Source organism: Daphnia magna, linkage group LG3, assembly GCF_020631705.1.
Source record: "Daphnia magna isolate NIES linkage group LG3, ASM2063170v1.1, whole genome shotgun sequence".
Taxonomy (NCBI): domain Eukaryota; kingdom Metazoa; phylum Arthropoda; class Branchiopoda; order Diplostraca; family Daphniidae; genus Daphnia; species Daphnia magna.
Genome location: NC_059184.1, coordinates 9,929,533 through 9,956,136, shown reverse-complemented (window position 1 = coordinate 9,956,136; position 26,604 = coordinate 9,929,533). Strand labels below are relative to the sequence as shown.

At 38.0% G+C, this 26,604-nt stretch overlaps 4 protein-coding genes and 1 pseudogene across 8 annotated transcripts; 1 reads left to right on the top strand and 4 right to left on the bottom strand.

The window, feature by feature from the left end:
• Nucleotides 1-4,930: 4,930 nt before the first annotated feature.
• LOC123470743 lies at nt 4,931-6,157 on the bottom strand. Its single transcript, XM_045171470.1, has 2 exons — nt 5,617-6,157; nt 4,931-5,549 (listed from the first exon to the last, which is right to left on the bottom strand). Exons 1-2 carry the CDS (start codon nt 5,702-5,704, stop codon nt 5,278-5,280), a joined length of 360 nt encoding a protein of 119 aa, XP_045027405.1. The 5' UTR covers nt 5,705-6,157; the 3' UTR covers nt 4,931-5,277.
• Nucleotides 6,158-6,319: 162 nt separating this feature from the next.
• Nucleotides 6,320-9,583, top strand: LOC116918801 (pre-mRNA-splicing factor CWC22 homolog). 4 transcript variants are annotated; one of them, XM_045171466.1, is made up of 10 exons: nt 6,320-6,475; nt 6,592-6,769; nt 6,832-7,321; nt 7,380-7,508; nt 7,609-7,954; nt 8,171-8,326; nt 8,394-8,608; nt 8,671-8,951; nt 9,016-9,117; nt 9,181-9,583. In XM_045171466.1, exons 2-10 carry the CDS (start codon nt 6,609-6,611, stop codon nt 9,521-9,523), a joined length of 2,223 nt encoding a protein of 740 aa, XP_045027401.1. In that variant the 5' UTR covers nt 6,320-6,475; nt 6,592-6,608; the 3' UTR covers nt 9,524-9,583. The 4 variants fall into 4 exon arrangements, with proteins under 4 accessions (XP_045027401.1, XP_045027402.1, XP_045027403.1 ...); XM_045171467.1 differs by having other exon boundaries at nt 6,320-6,510; XM_045171468.1 differs by having other exon boundaries at nt 6,320-6,514.
• A 512-nt stretch (nt 9,584-10,095) lies between these two features.
• On the bottom strand, nt 10,096-11,478 carry LOC116918802 (protein-S-isoprenylcysteine O-methyltransferase). The gene is made up of 4 exons (XM_045171469.1): nt 11,012-11,478; nt 10,854-10,945; nt 10,568-10,737; nt 10,096-10,504 (listed from the first exon to the last, which is right to left on the bottom strand). The coding sequence occupies exons 1-4, from the start codon at nt 11,228-11,230 to the stop codon at nt 10,107-10,109; spliced, it is 879 nt and encodes a 292-aa protein (XP_045027404.1). The 5' UTR covers nt 11,231-11,478; the 3' UTR covers nt 10,096-10,106.
• A 3,892-nt stretch (nt 11,479-15,370) lies between these two features.
• On the bottom strand, nt 15,371-17,178 carry LOC116928718 (uncharacterized protein C01G6.5-like). 2 transcript variants are annotated; one of them, XM_045170671.1, is made up of 5 exons: nt 16,751-17,178; nt 16,488-16,571; nt 16,075-16,431; nt 15,699-16,017; nt 15,371-15,630 (listed from the first exon to the last, which is right to left on the bottom strand). In XM_045170671.1, exons 2-5 carry the CDS (start codon nt 16,505-16,507, stop codon nt 15,514-15,516), a joined length of 813 nt encoding a protein of 270 aa, XP_045026606.1. In that variant the 5' UTR covers nt 16,508-16,571; nt 16,751-17,178; the 3' UTR covers nt 15,371-15,513. The 2 variants fall into 2 exon arrangements, with proteins under 2 accessions (XP_045026606.1, XP_045026607.1); XM_045170672.1 differs by lacking the exon at nt 16,488-16,571 and having other exon boundaries at nt 16,625-17,176.
• A 2,538-nt stretch (nt 17,179-19,716) lies between these two features.
• On the bottom strand, nt 19,717-21,054 carry LOC116918628 (annotated as a pseudogene).
• Nucleotides 21,055-26,604: the final 5,550 nt, after the last annotated feature.

Genomic DNA, 26,604 nt, shown 5'->3' with positions numbered 1-26,604 from the left:
AGTCTAGGCATGGTGTAAAAGAATCGAAATATGCAGTCAGAATCATCATAATTTGTACACACGCATGTGTAATCAACGGCGAAAGAAAAAATTATAAAGTTTTCCCATGGTCCTAATTAGTAACATTTTATCTTGATTTTACATTTTTTGAAAGCCCTTGACAAGGCGATCATTTTGGGATTAAATGTGTTTATTTTTGTTCGAACTTGGAATTTTAAATAATTTCCAAAGGTTTTAAACATTCCGGTACTTGAAAATTCGTAGTTTTAACCCCTATTCGTATCTTGTAAGCTAAAGAAAGTTGCTCAATTTTAAGTATGTTATTGTCCTTTATATTGTCTATCTTTTTCCCTAATTAAAACTATTTTTGATTAGCTAGTATTTTTTACGCACGTATAGACCACGAACGGATGCTGAGTTGTCAGTTTTCAAAATGGTCGAAAATCTCGATTGTGGTAAAGTATCGTTCAGACTACAACTCTTTTCTACGTATAACGTATAACGTATAACGTTAAGCCACGTTCAGACTACAGCCTTTTTGAGCGTTTTACGTACTACGTATAACGTTTTTACGCTCCGAGTTACGTAGCTGGGAACGGAAGACTGTTCAGACACAACGCTCTACGTAGTACGTAATACGTAAACTCAAAACGTAGTCAAAACGAAGTCAAAACTGAGCGTACGTAAAAATGAGATTGATCTCATTTTTACATAAGTTTTTGGGACGTTCTACGCACTACGTAGCCAAAATCTATTACGCTTGTCTACATTCTTTTGTTTTTTCAGGTTTTCTCTCCTGTATATTCATTCTGGGATATGTCAGGTGTAGAATTGTAAATTTAATAATTAATTTTTTAAATTTTTATTTTAAAAATAAATATTGGGCCTACTAAAGTTGCCAAAAAGAATTCCCCTAACAAATTCAAGTCGCCCCCCAAAAAATCACCGATAAAGAAAATCAAAAAGTAAATATTATTTCATGAAATCTTTTGCAACTATTTTGGTTTATTGCTTATTCTATTTTAGGTCTTCAAGAAATTGGTCAGAAGAAGAACGTTTCGTCCTCAGAACTTTTATCAATAAATATAACAAAGAGCTACAACAGGTACAAAAATCTACAGCAGACGCTAGAATCTCCGCAGAATCTAGCCTACTCTACGTAAATTTGGCAGTGTAGTCTGAACAGTCTACGAACACATTTACGTAAATATGGCTCCGTAAAAAACGCAGCGAAATTTACGAAGTACAAACGTAAACTTTTAACGTTATACGTTATACGTTATACGTAGAAAAGAGCTGTAGTCTGAACGATACTTAACTCGGAGCGTAAAAACGTTATACGTAGTACGTAAAACGCTCAAAAAGGCTGTAGTCTGAACGTGGCTTAAGGCAGCCTAAAATTAACACAGGCTTCTTATGGAGACCCTTTTTAAATTAAATCATTAAGTGAGAAATAACTAGTCTTTTCTATTTATTATTTTTTTTTCTGATAAGTCATCATTCTAGCTAGTACCTTGTTTTTTTTTATTCCTGAAAAACTATGGTATATATTTTAATTTAATTTTTTTCCGGGGTTGTTTACATAAGCTCGTCGGCTAGTCTCAGTTTCAAATTAGTCGGCCGCCATTCTCATCTGTCAAGATGACTATTTGCTTTATTCACGGTTGCAAGAATAATAGTAGGAAATTAAGTGCTAGACATGTTAAGTTCTTCTGTTTGCCATCAACCAGTGTTAGATTTTCAAAAGAACTGAATGATCAAAAGTTAAAAAGAAGACTTGCTTGGCTTAATAATGCAAAGCAAAAGTGTTCACATGACTTAATTAAACCAAGGATCTGTTCTTACCATTTTCATGGAGGTAAGTAGCTTACATTTCCTTATTTATCATTCTCTTCTAGTTACAAGTAATTACATGGTATATATTGTTCATTGAAGGTAAACCATGTGATGATGTATACGAAGAAACTCATCCAGACTGGGCTCCTACTATATTTAAATTTATGAGTATCGGGGTGCCTAATCGGGGCTGCAACCCCGATTGCAATCAATCGATCGACGTAAAAACATAATCGATCGAGTCGAAATCGATTATTATGATGAAAATCGCGGAATTCGCCCCGGTTGCCCAGATAAAAACCCGACACAAATTTGTAGTTTAAATTCAAGCGCCATTTTTTCAAATGGCGTCGGTGCCAGCGGGTTAACCTCGAATTTTGCCCCGCCCTGCCCTGGCTGACGAAATGGAACCCCGATTCAGCCCCGATTGCCTTTTCCCGGGGCGGGGTGGGGCGGTTAACCCGATTATGGCTAATCGGGGCTTATCCCTACCAGAGTAATAGAATACTGGTGTACCCACGGCCATGTTAACTCCCTCTCTCGGATTTTTTCCCAAAAGTTGTTGCCAATTTCGCGTATCGATTGTGAGAAAATGAGGCAAGATATCGATTTAAGTGTCCCATAACCGTAACTGCCACCTATGAATTGAGTTTTAAGGGTTGTTATTGTTATAACAACCCATATGTTTATACATACATTTTTTCACACTAATTAATTAAGCCACTTTTTGTTTACTTTCTGAAGTACAGACGACGAAAATGAGCGAAAACATAGCGAAAACGTAATACATCACAAGTTTACATCACAGCCGCTGTGGCGCTTTCGTTATGGGACAGAAAGACTTTCAGGCCAAAAAGGCAATGGGAGGGCCCGCCATAAGCGTGGCTACACCAGTATTCTATTGTCGATTTCGGATGGCTGCACTCGGTGCAGTAGCCAGTGCACACTGGCTCGGAGCGAGAAGGGTCATGTGACGTCATGCACTCCACCGGGTTGTCAGAAAATGGAGGTTACACTCGAACACTTTTTTCACTTTTTACGCCGGCTGGAGGAAGTAGCAGACGAAAGAAAAAAAGGCTCCTATCACTAAACAACACACTCTCTAAATTCGTCTGCTAGAAATTGCACTGCACCGCTTGCACTGACTAAAAAGGTCGGGCAAGAAAGTGCAGTTTTCGAGTGACCTCGGGCGGTGCCGGAGTGCCACTGGAACGTACAAATTCGATGCACCGAAAAAGTGGATTGCACTAAGATTACCACTCGAACAACTTTTTCTCGGGGCAATTGCACCAGTGCAGAAACAACACAGTCTTCACCAGTGAACTGATACTGATCCGATTCCGTGTCGTTAAAAAACGGATTTTTTGAGGGCCGTAGAACGGATTGGTTTCCGTTCTCTAACGCTAGAGTCGCATGAAGGCAATAACGTTATGCCTACCCTCTAGCGCCTCTAGCTGATTCATAATCGGATTCGTTTCAGTTAACCGATTTTTGACAAAGCAGCGCGTTGTTCAAATCAGTGAGCGGACCCGTTTCCGTTCACAGATCCGTTTCAGTTTATTATCAACTTGTTTTTATAATAAGAAGCGCTAAATAATAAAAACGCTAAATAATTCCCGCCATCGTGCTCGACGGCGATTGGTTGATTAATTTTTACATATTCGGGAAACAAAACCTTATTTCTAACATTTCCGTGGGCATCAGCGTAATCTTTGTGATCTGAGAATCACGAAAATGGTATACTATTTAATTGATTTTATCAAAGATAAGTAATCGAACAGTTAGCTTAAAGTTTGGGTGTGTAAGCTCAGCCCCCCTCCTCTTTAAGTCTGAAAATGGAATAATAATAATCTGAAAAAGAATAAAGCGGTAGGCTGCATAGCATTAGGCCTGTGCGCGTGAAAAAGCGTTCGCGTGAAAAAGCGTTCGCGTGAATCATACGGGCATAGACAGAAAAGTGATTGTTTTTCAATTCATATTCGGATTCAGCGTACAAAGTTGAATACAGACTATAAATTTTAATATTATCGAAGGTAGTTTGTATAGTATAATATGCGTTTGCGTGATAAAGTGTTTGGCGTGAATTACACGTACATGCCTTTATAACGGATTGTTTTTTAATTCAGATATAAATTCAGCGTAAAAAGTTAAATAAATGCTATTAATTTTAATGTTATCGAAGGTAATTTGCATTGAGTAATATGCGCCAGCGTGAAAAAGCGTTCGGCGTGAATTACACGGATATAGATAGAAAAGTGATTGTTTTTGAAATCATATTTGAATTCAGCGTAAAAAGTTGAATAAATGCTATTAATTTTATTGTTATCGAAGGTAGTTAGCATTGAGTAATATGCGCCAGCGTGAAAAAGCGTTCGGCGTGAATTACACGGATATAGATAGAAAAGTGATTGTTTTTGAAATCATATTTGAATTCAGCGTAAAAAGTTGAATAAATGCTATTAATTTTATTGTTATCGAAGGTAGTTAGCATTGAGTAATATGCGCCAGCGTGAAAAAGCGTTCGGGCGTGAATTACACGGATATAGAAAGAAAAGTGATTGTTTTTGAATTCATTTTTGAATTCAGCGTAAAAAGTTGAATATTCAGCATTAATTTCATTGTTTTTGGTGTTAGCGGGGGGGAGTTATTCGTTTTTGACAAAATTTTTCATAGAAACCAAACGACCCAATTCTCTTTCCTTATCTAGGCGACTTTTTTCGAGATTTTTTTCGTCGTCACAAACGGCAAACTCCCGCCAAATTTATGAAACCATTAGATGTACTCAATTTTTTACACTGAATCCGAATCTGAATTCAGAAACAATAAATTTTCAACGCATGCACGTGTAATTTTCACCGATCCATTTTTCAACCCTATAGGCTTATCTCGCTATGCTTGCTTCCGTAAGAAATAATGGAACTAATGATCCTTATTCAATTTTTCACGAGGAAACCAAAAATGAAGTAAAAAACAATCGTCGTCAACAGCGATAGCCGTAATTTTATCTCGGTTTAACAAGTTTCGTTAAGTCGCATAGATAGACGGAATTGGATTTAATTGAATTCCATGTTAATTAAAGAAAAGATACATTTTGCTGGTTACCGGACAAAAGTTTATTAATGATATAGTCCCACATCACAAACACATGAAAACGTCTACAGAGTCAATACAGTGATGGGGTCAGGTTCAGAGACATCACGATCAGAATCTGAGTCGGAGTCTTGGTGAGAGTCACTGTTGAAGTCTTGATGAGATTCACTGTCGGAGTCTTGATCACAATCACGGTCTGAGTCACGGTCAGTATCACAATCGGAGTTACAGTTGAAGCTCCCGTGAATGTATATCTTGAAGAGTGAGACCGCTCTGGCAACTTTCTCTTGAATGCGATTAAGTTCCAAGTTCATTAAGACAATTTTCCCTCTTGAAATTTGTGTCAATATGTCAATATGTCTTGACACAACAGAGACAGCGAGTGTAACAAGCTGCAAGGGACTTTTTACAAATCCAGCACAGTGATGGAATAGTTGCGTAGCTTGCAATAAGGCCATTGACAACTTCATCCCAGTGCACATCCCAATCAACAGCAATTTGGCCCATACGTCTCTCATGTTTCTTCACTTCTTCTCCTAGAGGTACACTCCCGTCAGCATCAATATTGAAGTCACTTTGAATTTGATTCAGATATTGTTCTAGCTGACTCGGAATAGGTGAATCTGTAAGTAATCAAGGAAATATTTAGATGTTTATACAAGACAGGAATACTATCGGACTTGAAATTACCTAAGTTGTTGGCTGCTTCAATATCTTCTCTATCAATTGTCAGGGAATTTTCGTTTTCAGTGGAACAGTCTTTAGAGGTTCTTTTCATTCTTTTTCTTTTGGCTGATTCATTTCTGTTGAGATCTGGGGGAATTGATGAACTAAGTTGTCGTTTAACTTTGGGAAAACTTTTTCTTTCCTTTTGGTTTTTTCTTATTTCCCTCTTGAAATCTCTTTGCTTTTGAATATATAATTCTTTTTTAAATCCTTCAATAGATCACTTTTCTTGTTCGACGACATTTTGTTGTTTTGTTTTTCAATAACACAATTAAAATCGGTTAATATTCTAATAAGCAAACAGTTTGTTTACTAAAAACGTGCTATGGAAACGGAAACGAATCCGTTCAAATAATGGAAAGGTTTCGGCTTCTTATTATAAAAACAAGTTGATAATAAACTGAAACGGATCTGTGAACGGAAACGGGTCCGCTCACTGATTTGAACAACGCGCTGCTTTGTCAAAAATCGGTTAACTGAAACGAATCCGATTATGAATCAGCTAGAGGCGCTAGAGGGTAGGCATAACGTTATTGCCTTCATGCGACTCTAGCGTTAGAGAACGGAAACCAATCCGTTCTACGGCCCTCAAAAAATCCGTTTTTTAACGACACGGAATCGGATCAGTATCAGTTCACTGGTGAAGACTGTGTTGGCAGAAAAGTGCAGCCATCCGAAATCGACATATAACTCTGTCCCTACTCTGCTCATGCTCTGCTCTGAAAGAACCGCACCGAAAAAAAAATTATGACATTTGGCAACTGCGCAAACGAGCATTACGAAGGCGACATTTAATAACGATTCATTCCAAGGGGCAAATCTGGCAAGCGCAAATATTTTCTTGGATTTCAACTTGAAGCATGTTACGACGATCTCTGCTTTAACATTAATTAAGCTTCTATTTGTGTTTGAGTGTAATTTCGATTTTCCTGCAACTAGGCACGATTTTCGTTCAAATGGAGAGCGTTGTCAAAGCTGTTGGCTTACCTGTAAATTTCTCAGAAGAAGTTGAGGATGACCCGGGGAAGAAAAACGAAGAAAAAAGTCCATCCCACAAGTTCGATAACACTCGGAAACGACGGTACAGCTCAGACGAGGAATATAGAAGCCGAGAAAGGTGAATGTGCAAAATGTCTTTCTAGTAATCAGTTACTAAACATCTTTATTAAATTATATTAGGAGAGACCGTTATGAGATTGGATCACGATATTGGGGAGATGAAGGGACCAAATCTCACCGCAGCAACATTTTGAGAGAACCAGATCATCATTCAAAAAAAAGGGTAGATCACCAAAAAAATCTTGATGCAAATTCCATGAATGAAGAAGGTGTGAAAGAGCAAAAAAAAGGGAAAGAGGTGGATCCAATTATGACACGAACTGGAGGAGCCTACATTCCTCCTGCCAGATTAAGAATGATGCAAGCACAGATAACTGACAAATCCAGCTTAGCTTTCCAGCGTTTATCTTGGGAAGCTCTAAAAAAGTCCATTCATGGGTTGATCAACAAAGTTAATGTGTCAAATATCCCTTTGATTATTACATCTTTGTTTAAAGAAAACATAGTAAGGGGCCGTGGCCTGCTAACTAGGTCTATTATTCAAGCTCAAGCAGCATCACCAACTTTTACACATGTGTATGCTGCCCTTGCTGCAGTGATCAACTCGAAGGTACAGTTTTATGGAGTCCATCTCAGAGCTAATAAATTCTAAGTGTTCAATGTTTTAGTTTCCAAACATAGGTGAACTGCTACTAACTAGACTCATTCTTCAATTTCGACGTGGCTTTCGTCGTAACGATAAACACATATGTATGAGTTCCACAAGATTTATAGCTCATCTAGTGAACCAACAAGTGGTAATACCTTCTTGTTAGAGTTTTTTTTTCTTTGATATTTTTTTTTTCTTTTTGTTCTTTCCTTTCTTTGATCCCACACATATTTTGTTTGTTATTCTAGGCACATGAACTCTTGGCTCTAGAAATTTTGACTCTCTTGTTGGAAAATGCAACAGATGATTCAGTTGAAGTAGCAGTTGGATTTTTAAAAGAATGTGGTCAAAAGCTGGGTGAAGTTTCTCCTCGAGGACTAACAGCCGTATTTGACCGCCTTCGGCATGTTTTACACGAAGCGGAATTAGACAAACGCGTGAAGTACATGATCGAAGTCATGTTTCAAGTACGAAAAGACGGTTTCAAGGACAATCCCGCCATTGTGACGGATTTGGACCTTGTGGAAGAAGAAGATCAGTTCACTCATCTGATGTCAATTGAAGAAGAAAAGCTTGATCCACAGGATATGTTAAGTAATATGATCAATTAATGGCTGATTCCAAATAGTAAAATACTCTATTGTTAACTAATTGCTATGCGTCACTGTCAGTTATTCTGGCAAATTCTGTTATCCTTCACATCAGTTTTCATTAGTCTTGTAACTCCAATGTTACATCTACTGTTGTAGCTTAGTTTTTAAATAGTTCATTGCTGTTTTGTTTTCACACTATGTTTAATTTCTTTTTTAGATGTTTTCAAGCATGATCCAGAGTATGAAGCCAATGAAGAAAAGTATCAAGCTGTAAAAATCGAAATCATAGGTGAAGATTCTGGCGAGATCGATGGTTTTGACGAAGATAACGAAGAATCGAGTGAAGAAAGTGCGACTGAGGAAGAAGCCAAAGGTAAAGAAACAAATATTCTTGTTAAGTAGACTTGGTGTTTTCCTTTCTGTTTCTGTCTTCTGTTCAGAGGGTGACATAGTTGATGAAACGGAAACCAATTTGATAGCTCTTCGTCGAACGATTTATCTGACTATCCAGAGCAGTTTAGACCACAATGAGTGTGCTCATAAAATGATGAAAATGCAGATGAAGCCAGGACAGGAAACTGAATTATGCCACATGATTTTGGATTGCTGCACGCAACAGAGGACGTACGAGAAATTCTTTGGACTTTTAGCACAAGTATTACAACATAAATTTGTTAGAAACGTTTTTGGATTGTAATGTTTTTCTGGTTTCTTAAGAGATTTTGTCAGATTAATAAGGCCTATATCCCACCTTTCGAACAAATTTTCCATGATACGTACGACACGATTCATCGGTTAGACACCAACAAGCTTCGCAATGTTGCAAAAATGTTTGCTCATTTACTTTTCACGGATGCCATTAGTTGGCAAGTCATGGCCAATATTCGGCTAACCGAGGAAGATACGACAAGTTCTTCTAGAATATTTCTAAAAATTTTATTTCAAGAATTGTCCGAGTACATGGGTTTGAGCAAACTAAACCTGCGTCTCAAAGATCCGTAATTGCATTATTTCATTTTATACCTAGAGCCTCAGTTCCTAAATCAACATTTGTATTTTTAGAACTCTACAAACATATTTCGAAGGCATTTTTCCCCGTGATGATCCTCGGAACACTCGATTCGCCATAAATTTCTTCACTTCAATCGGCTTGGGAGGCTTGACGTAAGTTAAGCTTACACATTTTAAAAAGTTAGGGCCACAAATAAATGTTTGCGTATCATGTAGAGACGAATTGCGTGAACATCTTCGAACGCACCCTAAACCACCGCCAGTCACAGTTCCTGCACCGGTATCTACGCTGTCAGCTGCGGCCGCACAGTTATTGTTGGAGTCTTCTGATTCAAGTTCATCTTCTTCCTCCTCGTCATCATCATCGTCATCATCAACAACTTCGTCGTCGTCGTCGTCGTCGTCGTCGTCGAGTAATGGAGATGGCAAAAACAAAGGTTCGAGGAAGAAACACCGTGCCAAAGATCAGCCGCACGACCGCCATCAACCTGATCGAATAAGGAGCAACCGACACAGGCACTTTAAAGAAAAAGATTCTAAAAGTAGTTTGCGCCGATAAGGTGAAAGTGATGAATGCTTTGTGTTCATGTTGCAAGGAAATATACTTCTTTTACCTCTCGTTATCAATTTTTACATATAATTCAAAATTAACATTTTAAAATGTTACTATATATTCTGGTAGGAACAACTGACTAGGCTGGTAGGAGAATAGTATTTTAAGCACAGAAGAAATTTGGATAGGTATGAATTCTGGTTTTCCCCTTTTTGGAATCCAAACTGAGTGTTCATTTTTCATGTCTATATATGATGCGCTGCGCTCTTTAAGGGATACTATTATAGCGTAGCCAACAATTAGATACTATACCAAAATATTGTTCAACTTCAATGCTAAACACAATTCTCATGTCAGTTTTCATCCATCCTGTTTCTATGCTGCTGGTTCGTATAATTGCACATGGTAAGGACTGTTTCCATAATCAGTTCTTAGATAACTTTTGGACATCATGTTATTTACAAAATAATAATTTATATATTATGATATATTAATATATCTAGTACAATACATCTTGTATACATTCGCAATGTAGCTAATACTGAAAGAAGAAATAGAATTTCGAATAGAATTTCGAATAACAGATGATTTAATTTATATTATACCCGTGAATAAATGGCAATCCAGTAGGCACTTTAGATTGATACGCAACATATTCCTTACCAAAAAAATTGAGAAGAGTCACTTCTTCTTCAAAAACACGTTCGTTAAAAAACTTCCATGATGCGATCAAATATGCAACAGAACACAATGGATTACACAACATAATTTGTGTACCGATGGACCAATAAAACCATCCTACATAACTCGGATGACGGCACAGACTGTAAATGCCTCCAGTGACAAGTTGGTGATGTTCTTCACGCTGGGTCCTGATTAGGTGATCGAAATTATGGAAAGCGGTCAACATTGCAGTTTTCCTTACAATTTCTCCTCCAATACAAAGAAACAGACCAATCCCGCTTATCCAGTAACTCTTCTTTAAACCTTACAATTTTTAAAAATTAGTATTAAAATCATAAATCATGGCAACCAAGATCTATTTCTTACCTGGGAAAAGCCATAGTTCAGTCCAATATTCAACCCAAGAAACTAAGGCTGCTATACCATATGCTTTACTGTGGTTAAGCAAAAAGCTTTCAGATGTCAGGTTTTGGGGTCTTATTACTGAAGTCACAACAAATTCAGAAAAGTGGAAAAAAGACATAACTGAAATGTACCTGTAAGAAAGTAGGTATATATATTTCAAATGCCAACTAATGACGTAAAATATTGCACCAAAAATATTTAAAAGAAAAAAAAGAAACGGAAGCAGAAACATCATTTCAGAACTTACCATCCTAGTGAAAGGTAGTTTGTACTACAATAAGATGTAACTGTAATTCCAAATGCTTGGCATGATCCAAGTAATACGGATCTCCAAACAATCTGCAATTAACAAATTAAATTCATTAAGATGTTTACCTTAACATGTTGTGTTTTAAATTTAAATACTTCATAAATTTGTCCTTGACAACAAATTCGTGATAACAGACAACTGATTATTAAAAAGACAAATGAAATGACTGTGGCATAATGAAATCCAATGGTAGATTTTTCTTCACGATGAGAAAGTTCAGGTGAATGTAGATGAAACGTGGCAACAAGAATGATGAGATTAAGAAGGAAAGCAACCACAAAACTAAAGCACCCTATTTTCCCATGCAAATGCATGATTTATATATTTGATATACAATAAATATCTTTAACAGCAGCTGATTATGATTCGTCTTCAACAAGAAATGGATATTACTGGCTTCATTGTGAAGAATGCTTTCAATTTACTTTTCTAATTATACCCACAAAATTAACAAATGGGAGTCCTAATTACTAAAAAATTAAGAATAAGAAAGATAATTCAAAAGGAAATTATTCCAACACGGGTTGTATCGAGCTGTTGCATGGACTACTCTATTGTTAAGGACGGGACTCTTCGACATTTCCTATGCCACCCATGTAATTTTTTTTTATTTTCTATTAAATTCAGTTTAAAAAAATAATTATTGACTTACCAAATGTCCCTATATTGAAAATTAACCCTTAACGAGTTATTAATTATTTTGTATCAGAAAATCGGGAAATTGGGCGGGCCGCCGGTGCCATCTGGGAGCCAAAAATCCTAACTCATTGCTTGTTTTCTTTCTACAATTTCAAGTTCAGTTGTCAATCAGCAAGATCATGCGATTTTAGTTGATAGATGGCACCCGACAATTTCGAGTTCAGTTATCAATCAGCAAGAACTTGCGATTTTTGGTTGATAGATGGCACCGGCGGCCCGCCCAATTCCCGCTCCTACCAAAATTAAAATCACAATATCTTCTAAAATGATTCGTTTTATAAAGAAAAAAATAGATGGTTACAATTGCCTTTTAAAGCTGCATTTAATGGTGTATTTTTTATTTTTCCATGAAAATAGCCCACAGTGACACCCTTTAACAAGGCAAGATAGGGAAAGAGTCCCGTCCTTAACAATAGAGTAGTCCATGGCTGTTGTAGTTCTGCCCGGGCAAGGCCTACTTAATGCTTAAGGCCTGGAAACTCGTATAGTCGTATACCTCCTATGGCGATGACGCGTTACCTGGCAACTAGGGCTGTGGCCCGGACCAAATGGGACGGTTTTTTTCTTAAAGGGTGAAAATTAACGGGTTTTTTTCCTTAAAGGGTTTTGAACCAGGTCGACGATGCAAAAAAAAAAATGTCCCGTCCCGCTTGACCCGTGGGTCAGAAAAAACCACCCGGGTCGGGTCATGTCCCGCGTAATTATCGGGTCAAATGCACTTTTCTTCTCTTCTTTTCAGTCTCGTCATCAGACTCAATCATTGCAACGTTTATATTTGGAAAACTTCTTTTTTTGCCAGTAGCATCGCCTGATTGACAGGATTTAGGTACATTTGGACGTTTTCTGCGAATGGTGGCCAATTTTCAAAACGATTTTTTCCAATATCCACAATATTTTTAAATTCTTTTACAATGAGCTAGAACTTGAAGAAGGAAAGCATAGCATTTTAGCATAGTCTCCAGCAGTTCAAAACTATATGTGATTTTGTTTGGCATAGAATTGTGTAAAACTTGTGTAGAAATTGTGGAAAGTGGAAAAATTGTTTTGGAAATTGGTCACCAGTCGCAGCACTATATTAAGACAAACGTCCCGAGGCGCCGGTGGGTTGGTGACTTGGTGGGAGGACCTAAGTTCCCAAGTACGCAGAGAGATACCCCGATTCCTGACCGTTACTGTAGATTGCTGTTTTTAAGCTATTCTGCTTTGTTGACTCGTAACTTAGCGTAAGAGTTAAAATCTTCTTTGTCTTACTACTAGATGGCGCCACATCTCCGGTTAGCCCAAGAACCCCTTGAATCGTACCGAAAACCGTCCCGAAAAAAAAAATTCCTTAAAGGGTTGCCTTTTATCGGGTTTTTTTTTCCTTGACCCGGGATCTGACCCGGGTTTTCATGACCCGGGCCACAGCCCTATTTGAAAGTGCCGCTCTATCTTATTAACGCGGGAAAAAGGCTAATGTTGGAAAAAAAATGTACGACTTTGCACACTTGTTTTATCGTTATTCGTTTCAGGAAGAAATATGACTTTAGGTTCATCAGATGCCCTACTTATTTCTTAACGTTTTGGTGTGTTTAAAAAGGGCGAATGAGATAGTTTTAATGGCTTACGAGCCCCAACAATAGTAGAGGGTTCTCATAAAATGTGACGCCATCTTTATTTTATATCCAATCTTGTTTATTTGTTTTTAACTATGATGCTTTAGCATATGGATGTAAAATGTACACCATAATTTCCCTCATAATTCGGTCTATCGAAATATATTTGAATATTTAAAAAATAAAATGTTGTTCAATACATAATATACAATACAATAAATAAATCCCCTCCCCCAGAATGAATCATAAAATTGTAAAGATGAACTACGGCTAAAATAAAGCTGTAAAATTTAAAACAAATTTCAGAAATGGATAGTACTCGTCGAGATCTATCGATTTCTGTAAAATTTGAGTAAAAAAGTGTATAAATGAAAAATCGAACACTTTTTTTTTCACCGTTTTTGCGATCTAGCTCCATCATAGACTACAAGGTAAAGACTGAACTCCCCTATAACCCTCCACAGGCGATGCTTCTGCATGCCGGTAGGGGTCAGGCCGTACCGGTTAACAAGGCAATTAGTCGTTCCCCGTTTCCCTACTGATTACGTGCTTCACACACACGCATTTTCGGGTATATGGAATTCATATTGATTTTTATATTTTATACTATACTTTTATATAGCCCTTCCACGTGTCTCTTGAATTTTTGCTTAATTTTACTTGCAAATTCGGGTGTAGAAAAAAAAGTTTTATGTGACCATCGTTTCTCATGAATATTTGGATTTTTAAATGAAATCTTGAAACACTGTTGTGAATTTGTAGGCGTCATTTACATTGTTTACGTTGTGGTTTTTCAAGGATTATGTTGTTCTGTGGTGTTCAAAATAAAACAAAAGGTATTTAATTAATTTTTGTTATGAATCTCGCTAGGCGATAAATGATAAATATATGTGATAATTCGATTCTTGAGTGATCAGAAGTCAGTGTTTAAAAGGTTGTCAGTCACTGAATAATACATACATCTTGAACATATTTTTAAATTTTTGTGTCTTTTTATTTATTTCATATACTAAAATATTAATATAGGGCAGATACAAACGGCGAAATTAGTTGTATCAAATGAGTGTAGTTTGTAGCTCGCGCCTACTACCTTCTGTTGAAATCGAAAAAAACAACAACCAGTGTTTCACGATTTCTTTAAAACGAAATATATTCAAGGGAAAAGGGGGTCACATAAAATTAATTTTTTCTACACCCGAACTTGTAAGTAAAATTGAGAAAAAATTCAAGGGACACGGGGAAGGGCTATTCAAAATCATGGTATAAAGTAGAAAAATCAATATGAATTCCATATACCCGAAAATGCGTGTGTGTGAAGCACGTAATCAGTAGGGAAACGGGGAACGACTAATTGCCTTGTTAACCGGTACGGCCTGACCCCTACCGGCATGCAGAAGCATCGCTTCGGACGATTCCTCTCGGGCTTATGGAGCCGATCGCCGTCTTTACTTCGTAGTCTATGGCTCCATACTGGACCCTGTTGAGAAAACTTGAAAAAAAAAAGTTGTTCGATTTTTTGCTTTATGAGGGAAATTATGGTGTACATTTTACATCCATATGCTAAAGCATCATAGTTAAAAACAAATAAACAAGATTGGATATAAAATAAAGATGGCGTCACATTTTATGAGAACCCTCTACTATTGTTGGGGCTCGTAAGCCATTAAAACTATCTCATTCGCCCTTTTTAAACACACCAAAACGTTAAGAAATAAGTAGGGCATCTGATGAACCTAAAGTCATATTTCTTCCTGAAACGAATAACGATAAAACAAGTGTGCAAAGTCGTACATTTTTTTGCCAACATTAGCCTTTTTCCCGCGTTAATAAGAAAGAGCGGCACTTTCAAACTGCTTCTGAGTGTGTTATAACTTATAAATTTCATTTAAAAATTCATATTTTTTAAAAACGGAATTTGCAAGATTTTCTATACACACGCTCGTGTTAGTTAATATTTTATCTTCATTTTGAAATTTTGACTTGCGCTGTGAAATTGCTGGTCTATGGGTGGCAACATGAGCCAAGGGCCAAAAATAAAATAGCAGTCTAATAAAAACACATCAACTTACCAACACATACACACGATACGTCGTTCTGTTTATAGACCTGATTATAAGATTGTGATTCAAAGAGAAGACAACCATTACCCAGGAAGTCGACTGTCTTTGTACCGGTTTTATTCTTGAATAAAATACAAATTCCAAACAGGGATTGGAAATAAAAAAACAACAGTTTCAACATTTCAAATTTAATTCAAGTTTCTTTGTTTTTGGCATCATCGGAGGATTTCAATTGTAACAGGCTCAACAGTTACAACATTTGAACACCTTTGGAACTTGGCTATCCTTTAGCTTGACACAGTAAAAATGATACCATTGCTTGCAGTGGCCACACTGAACCCATTTCTCTAATTTGGGAAGCTGTAATAAAAATTCAACATTGATAGGTTTATTCATATCTTTTTTTTATTTCTTGACCTTTTTTATACCTTTTTATAGATGCAATTTCCACATTGATCCTTTGCAACGTATTTGCTGCCCGATTTAACTTCGGCTGTTGACGAATCAAGCTTAGCAGGTGGCTTCTTAGGGCGAGAAGCGCGATCCAATGGAATCTTGGTGGGCTGAACCTGGTCACCTTCTGGTACTGTTGCATCATTAGAATTTTCCTTTGCAGCGCTCGCATTTTCGCTGGAACCATCAGGTATTTGCCCGTTAGGCCCCTCTAAATCTTGAGATTCATTTTCCAAGAGTTTTGATTTAAAAACACTCACTGCTTCAGAAAGCAATTTATCTCTCTCTTCAAGTCTAAATTTAAAAAATAATAATTTGAGAATGATATATCAATACACGTAACGAAAATACCTTTTTTGTGGAGACAGTTGGTTCAAAAGAGTGTGCTGTTTTTTCGTGAGTGCGACTTTGTACTTGTTTGGCACGCCCGGAATAGCAGTGACCTTTGCATTGTTTTTGGGCCAATTTTGTGATGTAGACTGCGGATTAGAGCTGATTTGAAGAGGAGAGATTGGCACCATCCTTGGTAGTGTATGCTGTTTTTCACGGCTGTTCTCTTTAAAGCTTGCAGCAGAGCTAGAAATGATGTTGTAATAGGGTTTCCATGTGAGGACCGACCATGTTGAATTGTATATTGTTTTGACCGATGGTAGGTACATTAAGAATGACCATCGATTGGATTCCAAATGCTTTCCAAAGATAGTTGGGCTGCAGAAAGTAATAGAATAAAATTAAAGCAATGAGATGAGGGAAATGGGTCTTACTCTGGGTAACGGGTAGGCATGTGGACTGGATTTGATGTGAAAGCAGGGAGTGGGCATCATTATTGTTTTGAATGTTGTTGATAACTAGAATTGTAAAACACAAAACCATTAAAGATAAAGTTCAATTGCATGCTTACCCACAAAGTAGAGAGTTCAGCTGAGTATCTCTTCCGGCTAGCCTCACTCTCTCCAGTGTATTTAGTCCCTCTCACTAAGGACTTTAAGAGCCCTTTTTTCGACAAACTGGGTGGGATTTTGCTTACCCGGTCACCCTCCTCGTTAAAATACCCAGGCGAAATTTGGGGCCAGTCGATAGATTCTTGAATTTCTTCATAATGGTCACTTTCTCCAGCCATGTTACGATGAGCTGGGTCGAACGTCATATGAGTTTGTTTTTCAACAAATCAGTTCTTGAATCTGACACAATGTCACTAGTTGTCACGGGCTTTGCCTATCTGAAAAAGTCCGCTCCTTGGCTCAAAGGCGCGTTTTGGCGTCTACCTGGTTGATCAGGAATGAGGTTGAGTTGCGATCAACCGCATTTTTGTGTCAACCTGATTGAACTGAACCAATGTTTTGGCGACAACTGATATTTCCCCCCTTGGTTGAGGTTCAACTTCAACCGCCAGTCCATATGGCCGAGTTCTACCATGGTCCTAGAGCATGGTAGAACCAGAACCGAAGCAGACGACCCAATCCCTTTTTCTTTGCCGAATACAATTGTTATAGACCAAGATCGGATGCTGAGTTGCCAAGGCTGAATTCCGACCTGCGGTATTTGTCCTCTCGGGCCCTATAGGAGGGAAATGAAAAATAATATATTTAATTAAGTTGTAGTTAGTTTTATTACAAAATCTTTTGGAATCGTGTACTATACCTCTGTGCTGATATAATACAAAAAATTTGATCTCCAAAAAAGCTGTTATTTTTCCAGGAAACTTTTTGAAAGGTACTTGTTTACCTTTCCACAACACCCCCCCCCCTCCCCGTATTACAACTGTAGAACAAGAAGCAGACGTTTTTCTAAGTAAATTTCTGTTTCCTTATGAATAAGTCCTTTAGCATAATCAGATAACTTAAAAAGACTAATTGTGTCAAATAACTCATTACCGACATCACAAACTACACTACTCATGACATAAAAAACGAAAACAGTTTGACACTACAGTCACTAGTCACAGTCAATCACTTAACGTCTGCTACGGTACATTGTAAAAATGTAAACAAGTACCTTTCAAAAAGTTTCCTGGAAAAATAACAGCTTTTTTGGAGATAAAATTTTTTGTATTATATCAGCACAGAGGTATAGTACACGATTCCAAAAGATTTTGTAATAAAACTAACTACAACTTAATTAAATATATTATTTTTCATTTCCCTCCTATAGGGCCCGAGAGGACAAATACCGCAGGTCGGAATTCAGCCTTGGCAACTCAGCATCCGATCTTGGTCTATATGGCAACAAAGCGTTCACGAATAATTAAAAAAAAACTAGCAGACGTTATTATTTTTTTTTTTTCATTTTCCCTTGTCCACCGTTTTTCTTGAAGACTGGCGGAAAAAAATAGAAGGGGTAAAATTAGGAACAAGAAAATAAAAGAATTAACAAAACTTTCAAACCTGATGCAGTAATCAGTTGGGCACACTGAATCGAGAATCGACAGCGTATAAATTATAAAATTAATAAATATTGACAGCACATAGCAGACAACCTAAGATAGAGAGAAGGGGAGAGGGGACACCAACACCACTGCCACATTTTATGAAAATTGTGGTTTTCGCCGAATAAGGAAGTGGTGGGCGTGACTTCGGCTCAACTTTCATTTTGGTGTCAACTGAAATGTAAACTTGGTTAGTCCGACTTCGACCAACCGAGTTGATCTAGAATCCATTTTGGTGTCAACCTTATGGTTGAGTTCAACTCAACCAGGTAGACGCCAAAACGCGCCTTTAGTCTTGTTAATCGTGAATACAACGCATTGCCACACTATTTTAAGTCACGGCAGGTTAAGGCCGTTTTGGGCGGCTTTTGACAAATCGTAAAAGTTTCTATTTATAACGGGCGTGCCGAAAGTTTTTCTCTCTGCTTGTTATATTTTCTAGAAAGTCTAATAACCAGGTCAAGTTGTTGGGTATCAAGTTAAGGAGAGTTTAAGAAATAAGGTCCTAGTCTAATTAAGCAAAAAAAAAGGGGCAAGAAGGGGCTTCGCTTGGCGTTTCGTTACATCGCTCCCCGTCATACTAGATTGCGTCCCGCAATCCAAAGGAAAATTCAGGGACCTGTGGGTCGGCTGCTTCTCGGCTGGTAAACTACTGTAGGGGGAGGACTTGGGGGCTTACAACAACATTTCCATATCAAACCACAAAATCCGAGGGCGTAACAAGCAAGAGCGATCAGCAGGAAGATAGCGAAGAGCAGGATGATGAATGAGTAGACTTTAAAATTCTCGAACCAATTGGTAAAGGTTCCGAGACCTGCTACCTCGGCGGCGGATACGACGATAGCCGATGTCCCTGTAATTTGATTGGGGACAGTCAGGGAGTGTTCGTTCATGGAGGATGTGATATCGGCCGTTATATCCATCGGGATAATGAGGACTTCCGTATAAGCGGGATTGGTTTGATGTTGGTATTCGAAGAAGTTGACGTCTTGATATCGGAAAGCGTCAGCCAAATTGCGCTGTGGGATGACGACGATGCTTCAACCGGTTGCCACGTGTTATTGCGATAGGCGTGAGGTTTGTCGTTAAAATTCACGATACCTCCAGCCCAGTAGAATGGCGTGAAAGCAGTGAGTTCCCAACCGGACCGGCCAATGGTGAAAATGTTGAACCGTGTTTGAGGTCCAAAAGTGGTTGTATCCGTCGTGAAATTTGCTGTTGTAGGGGTGCATTCTGTAAAGAACCAAAACAATTTATTCTTTATTATTTTCCTTATTTTTATTCTTACCCTTTATTCTTACGTAACATTAATTTTCTATACGCCCCTCTTTTCTATGTAATTTCTTCCTTAGACGTCTTACAGACTAATTTACCCTTCAAACATTTCAACTTAATTTTCTTGTAGTTCGACCTTCACGAACCCCGTATAAAAACTTTTGTTCTATAGAAAATAGAGAGAGACACTTTTCACAATTCAGTTCCTAAAGAATTGTTCCCCAATTTTTTGTGCTACTGAAATATATTTTCCAAGAAACGACAATGAAAAAGTAAGTTAAAATATTAATAGCTTACAATTCTAGGGCTGAGACGATGTTTCCGAAAGCGATCAGTTTGATGCATTGCCGAAGACCTAGCTGTGCGGCTGCCAGCCATACATTGTATTGGGCAGTTGACACGGCTTGTGCGTGTTTAGCACGTCGTTGGTCGCACTGCATTCTCTGGATGACGCGGATAAGTTCATTTTCATGACGGATGGCGGCGTCCTCCAAATACTGGATTCTTGCGTTTTGTCGGATGTTGATGTTTAATGAAGACCAATGGTTGTCTCCGATCACGGTCCAACTGTCAATTTTTTTGTCGTATTTCACGGTTTGGCAGCATGGCGTCAACCGTACGTGAAAGTCCAACTGTTTGGAGTCGTCTTGGAGGATCCAAGTCCCATTCGTTGAAGATTCGTACCAGAATACCACGCCTTTCTCTAATTGTCGGATTGCGATATCAGTTGGTTTTCCGTAGGTGTCGATCAAAAATAATGTTACATGGTTATGGGATAAGGATCCATGGGATACATTGGCTTTGCCTAGTGGCGTGTTTATCATGTCTCCTTCATCAATTCGGGAAAGGACGACTTCTTCTAACATACAGTTGACTGTACCCACAGTAGTGGTTCTTACAATATCCTACGTCCTCCGGCTCTTGGTTAAATATCCATTTGTTTTCTGATGTCATCATTGGGCTCTCGTTGCATCGCCTCGAATGTTTCATTATATCACACTCTACTGCCGTCGTTTCCATGGTGATGCGTTTCGGAACGGTAATAACTTGTCCTACGAAATTGATCGTGATATGCTTAATTGATTTCCATCGACCTCAGATGTATCCCGGGAAATTAAAAGCTGCCTTTTTGTCGGTCATGACTCGATAGTCGACTTTTGTATTCAAAGTGCGTGTGGCAGGTTCGCAGGAGCCATCGGAAAATTGGAGGAGTCCGACTCTGGTTGGCTTGTTGCAGTCGCATGTCGTGATCTGGAATGCGTTTGTCGAGGAGAGTAGTAGGAGTACCGCGGGTCGGCATAATACTTATAGGGTTGGGTTGGACATATACATGGAAAACAATGGGGTAAACAGAGCATATGGGGCCGTATAGGTTGCTATGCCACTGAGTGGCTGAATATTTTTATCTATCTATATCTTAAACATCCTATCTTACATGGGATTATTAGTATTAGGGGTTGATGTTTGGATAAGGGAAGTTACAGGGGGAAACATGGCGTTGTCGCAGGGAAGGAGGGGCAATGGGGGAAAGTGAGTAAGATGAAGATGAAGGGAGAAGTGAGAGATGGCGAAATGGACTGCCGCAACGTACGTTTGCATACGCTGTTTGTATCCGGCTTTATTCCCGACATCATAAATTGGGGGGAGTTCGTTTATCGGGGGGGTTACAAGAAGAAAAGTGATTCGCTATTGCGGGAGCATGCAGAGGGGTAAGGAGTGGGGTTGGGTGGGTTATAGTATACGGATGGCTGATAATGCAGCCTATTTAATCGTATGGCTGTTGGAGTCTTATCTGTTTTTATTGGAAGAATTCTATGGTATGAAGGGGTGGGGAACAGTCTACGTGACAGTCGTGTCACGCAGGGTTATTATGGAAATATGGCAGGTTGGTTTTTCGTTCACTGTAGGAGTGAGAAAACGCAATACAAGGGGAGTGCTATATGGGTGTACGAGTAAAAGGGGTGAAAATATCATAGAGGGCGCATCATATTGTTGCCTGGGGCGTTTCCCCGATATATGTGTACGGCAAAAATTTTACGGGGTGGAAGTTGGGTAAAGGCAGAATGAGCAAGGGTGATATAGAGCAAGGAGATGGGGAAGACGGTAGACGAACTTAGAGTTAGCGTATCAACTATAATTTTATTGCAAGTTTCTTCCGCGTTTATCGGGCGCATCCTATATCATGGCCGATACGGAATCTCGGCAGTTTATGCAGCGTTAGTAGGGTGTCCTCGAAAACAGCGCACCAGTTATACTTTTACTTTTAGATTGGGCTCCATTGGTTTCTTTTGTTAACTATCTATCATGGTATTATTATTATTATTATTATTATTATTATTATTATTATTATTATTATTATTATTATTTTTTTTTTTTTTTTTTTTTTTTTTATATATATCTTTTTTTTAGTTTAGTTTAGTTTGTTTTTGTTTTGTTTTTTTTGTGCTTTGTTTGGCTTTGTTTGTTCTCATTGATTTTGTTTCGTTTCGTTTTTTCGCATTGTTTTGTTTGTTTTGTTTTTTTTAGGTTTTAGTTTCGGTTCAATGTTTCTCATTGATCTTTTGGAGTCGTTCACCAATGAATTGTATTTCTAGCTAATTTCAAAATTTTTTTCCCCCTCTAGTCAAGGTTGGGCCTTAAATGATTCTTCAAGCTTGAATTTTCTAGTGCTTTTGGCAAGATCAAACGTTTTAATACGTTTTTCCGTAAAGCTTGTCCAAAGTTCCATCGATTCTTTATTGTGGAAATGAAACTCTTTTCTTAAAAATTATTGAGCTTCCTTTGATTGCTTCGAAGCAAAGCTCTCTGCTTAAACCACTAAATTTCCCTGAGAGATTTTCCTTGGGAAAGATTGAAGGCTATCCCGTGGTTATGGGCCCCAAAATGTTTATTGTCTCCCCAGGGGTTCCAGCCGGGTTTTGATTGGTTGTCAATTTGGGGGAATTATCGCGTGTAAACTGGGGAATTTTTCGTTTCATTTATTTCTTATTCGATTCGCCGTATTAAACTACGTGTCTGAGAAGAATTTCAAATCTGTTGGTGTTTGTGTTCATTTTATAATTTTTATTTTTTGTTTGACTGTTTGTTTACAAATATGGTAGGTGGCTGTCGTTTGTCATTTGTTTTATTAGCATTTTAAGAACAATGACGTCAGCCGTGAAAACTGCTCAACTACAATCAGTCATTAGTGTGGTACCATCTAGTGGCAAAGGCAACGACGAAATGTGCGATCCTAACCTAACCTAACCCACCGTAGCGTTTTGGCACTAGAACTATTTTACTTATTTTAGCCATCGCGGGCCTTTTATTATTTTTATATTATTATTTTATTATTGATCAACCTAACCGGTACTTTTTTTTTTGTTTATTTTTTTTCTAATTACTTTTTTTTAATGTCCCAATCTAGATTCTGTCGCAATATTTTAATAGTATTGTTTTGGAAGCGCAAATTTGTGTTTTTTTTTGTTTTTTTTTCCTTTTACATTCGTATTTGCTAAAAAAATTAATCTTGAAATTTTCTTCAGGGGAACGAATTCTTGACCTGGAGATACTTTGCCTGCCAGTTGACAAGATAATCGGTTTTCCTCAGACAGTCAGACTAATTTACACGAGTACGACCGATTTCTTTTTTCCGCAAAAAAAAATTATTTTTCACTTATTGTTTGTAGCACTGAAGAATTACGTATCGTATACCCTAGGGCGAATCCTCACTCTGGGAAGGTACAAAAAGGTGAGGTGATGACTACACTATCACCTTTCTCTTGTATTGCAACCTCATCTATTTGAGAAAACCTGGGAGACGAACCCACTAAACCATGTTGTGCTCGTTTTATATTAGTGGTCTACATCTGTTTCTGATTTAAACTCGATTTCTGACCTTTACTTCATGGAAACAATTCTTGACTTGTAGATACTAAGCCTATCAGCTGACAAGAGAATTCTAATCCAATAAGGGGACAATCTCTCGGTAGAGTGTGTGCCATATTATAATTGTTTTCTACAACAAACTGATATTATCTGTGTTCGCAGCGTTCACAAAATTACTTAGATATATTCCCTCGGGTACTCCGTATATGTTCCCCTACATACTCCGGGAGAAAAAAGATAGAGCTAGGGCCTAATATATCACCCTGCTCCTTTATTGTTGCCTCTACAACTTAAGAAGATCTAGACTTTTAAATATCTACGTTGGACTCAGAGCAATTTTCATTAATGTTCCGACGCGCTTTCATTAAAGGTATCTATGGGTAGAATCTTCTGGCTGCGGCAGTATCGAATAACTTCCACGCCTTCCGGTAAATCCATACCGAAAACAATAGAAAATAAGAGCCGGTTACTTAACTATCACCTTGCTCCCAGATTGTGGTATATACTACCTGAGAGTTCTTTGAGATATAAAATACCCTTTTAACTGCGATATTGACTGTATTAGCCGTCGTTTCGCCACCCGCAGCGAAGTAAGAAACGGCAAGGGAAATTATTCAAAGTAATATTTTCTTATCGTGTCCCTCATATAATTTCTGTGTCGGACTCAGAGCCATCTTATTGATGTTCCGACACTTTTTGTTTGCATTACAAATATTTTTGTGTTACGGTTTTTCGCGTCACCAGGATCAAATGTTGCTTTCATTGAAGTATACCTTGGTTTTCCATAGAGTTCTTTGAGCTACCTGTGAATTTGATACTGTATTATTATTATTATTATTATTATTTAAATAAATATGTTTTTTTCTACTGATTTAAGTTTCTTGGGATCCATTTTATTATTATTATTATTATTATTTTTGTTTTGTTTAAACTTACCCTATTTTACAGCTCCTACTACTTGTTTTTCTGGTTTAGTAAAGAGTAGATACGTTAGACCTAATCAGACTGTCTCTACTCTGGCACGAATTTGCTTTATGTCCTACTTGTTGACAAAAATAGCAAGAAGGCGGTTTTTCCCGTACTTTATTTTGACTTGAATATTGAAAACACATTTCGATGTTGTGGTTTGCAATGCCGCAATTTTAACACCCTATGGCAGACTGCATAAACCTATTGTTTTGTCTAAAACTATCTTGACCTGAGTTGTTTCGGTTAGTCTTTCTGAAAGGCTTTACGTGTGTCTGTCGGTAGCCGTAGGCTTGTTTTTGTCTAGGGAAAGTATTTGGAGAGGCGAGCTTTGTAAAATTGATTTGTTTTGATTGGTTTGACGCATAATTGTGCCTTCCCTTTGGTGGGAGAACCGTTCAAATTTCTTGCCAGAGGTTAGACTGTATCAAGCTGTCTAGATTTGCCATGAGGTCTATTAATCGGTCTATTTTATTGTTCAAATTTGTAAATGGTTTTGTTTCGTGCTTAGTATACTCGGTTGTCTCAGAGATAAAATTTGGGGCATGATAGAAACTGTAGGATTGAAGAGTATTATTAGTCGATTGAAAAATCGGAAAATATTCTATGGTCTGGTCGACAACATCGGAAAACGAATCTGACGCTAAAGAGGAATAACTAGAATTCTTTGAAATTACACTTTCCCTTGTGGTTTTGCCAATCTGCCTGTTCGCAATATCGAATTTTTTTATTGTGTTGTGTGTTAAAAAAATAAATGTCTTGTCTTAGGCTTAACACCAGTACACAACGACACTGTAAGTGAGTTCAAAAACCGCTGCCACCAGATGTAAAGGAATACATGACGTTGTCATGTTGTCTCCAATACGGAAAAATTAAATTTAATGCGGCGTCTTTACTCACAATGTCTTGTTTACTTAGCAAGCGTAAAATAACACGCACGCAATAAGTAAACAGCCGTGTATTATAAACCGATTTGCAACAGGTACCCGTAGGATAATTAAACAAACTCGTAAATTGAGGAATAAAGACTCATGAGACTTAAATGTTGCCAATGGGTACTAACTTCAAGGCATAGACGTAATAAAGTAAGAGTCAAACAGCTACTTAGTGATTACTTAAGGGCAGGGTTGTTAATATCGGTATCGGATTCGATACAGATAGTAGCGTCGCTAGCGATACCCAGTATCGGTACACTATCGGCGCTTCTTTCAAAAACAGGTATCGGAAGACTATCGGTCGAGTATCGATCGATACTCGATACAAATACTTCGTCTTCAAACATTTTTTTTTTTTGAATTGAAGAAAAAAATTGAAGTCATGATCCAAGCTGATTCAAAATCTGTTCCAGGCATGGAAAACGATGTAGTAGACGATGACAGCCCAATAGATCCGAAAGACTTTTTTTCGCCCCTTAAATCTATTTCAAACCCGCAAAAAAGATTTTCGCCAGCAGATGATGAAATCAATCGGTTCTTTGAAACGAAAACGTGCAACGATTTCCGGGTACTTGATTCTTCATTTCCATATCTTCGTCGGTTGTTTATTCAACTTAACACTGGTTTGCCCTCAAGTGCCGCCGTTGAACGTCTGTTTTCTCTGGGTGGAAGAGTTTTTACGCCAATGCGTACTCAATTGAGTGATCAGCGCTTTGAGTCCTTAGTTTTTCTTAGAGCTAATGCTTGTCTCTTATAGAACCAATAATATACAGAATTAAAACTAAATTTGTTTTTTTTTTTCACGGACTATCGTTATCAGTATTGGTATCTATATCGCCGATACCAGCCAAAATAAGGATCGGTATCGGAATCGCCGATACAAATACAAGCCAGTAACGGTATCGAAATCGACGATAGTTTTTTTAAGTATCGTTAACAACCCTGCTTAAGGGGTACTTATTCTGCGGCTTGCAAAAGTTACGGTAGCGGGCTCAGTGGGAGAGCGGCAGAAGCCTAAGTTGACACACGAAACAGGCAGAGTAGATCTGACTGACTTTTGGGAGTTTGCGGTGGCTTTTTAAGTTAGTCATCATCCCGTGGGGGACATACGGAACAATGTTAAGGTATATGCGGACAAAATCGGGCGGTATCGGGCGATTTTGTACGTCACGAAGAGGTATAGGCGGACAAATTCGGGCAGTATCGGGCGAATTTGGACGATTGTTAAAAATAGGGCGGGCAGTTTCGGGCATTACCCAACAGACAAAAATATATCTATTTTTAGCTACGGCAGGTTAAGGCCGTTTTGGGTGGCTTTTGAGAAATCGTAAAAGTTTCTATTTATAACGGGCTTGCCGAGACTTCTTCTCTCCGCTGCTTCTCTCCGCTCTAGAAAGTCTAATTACTAGGTCT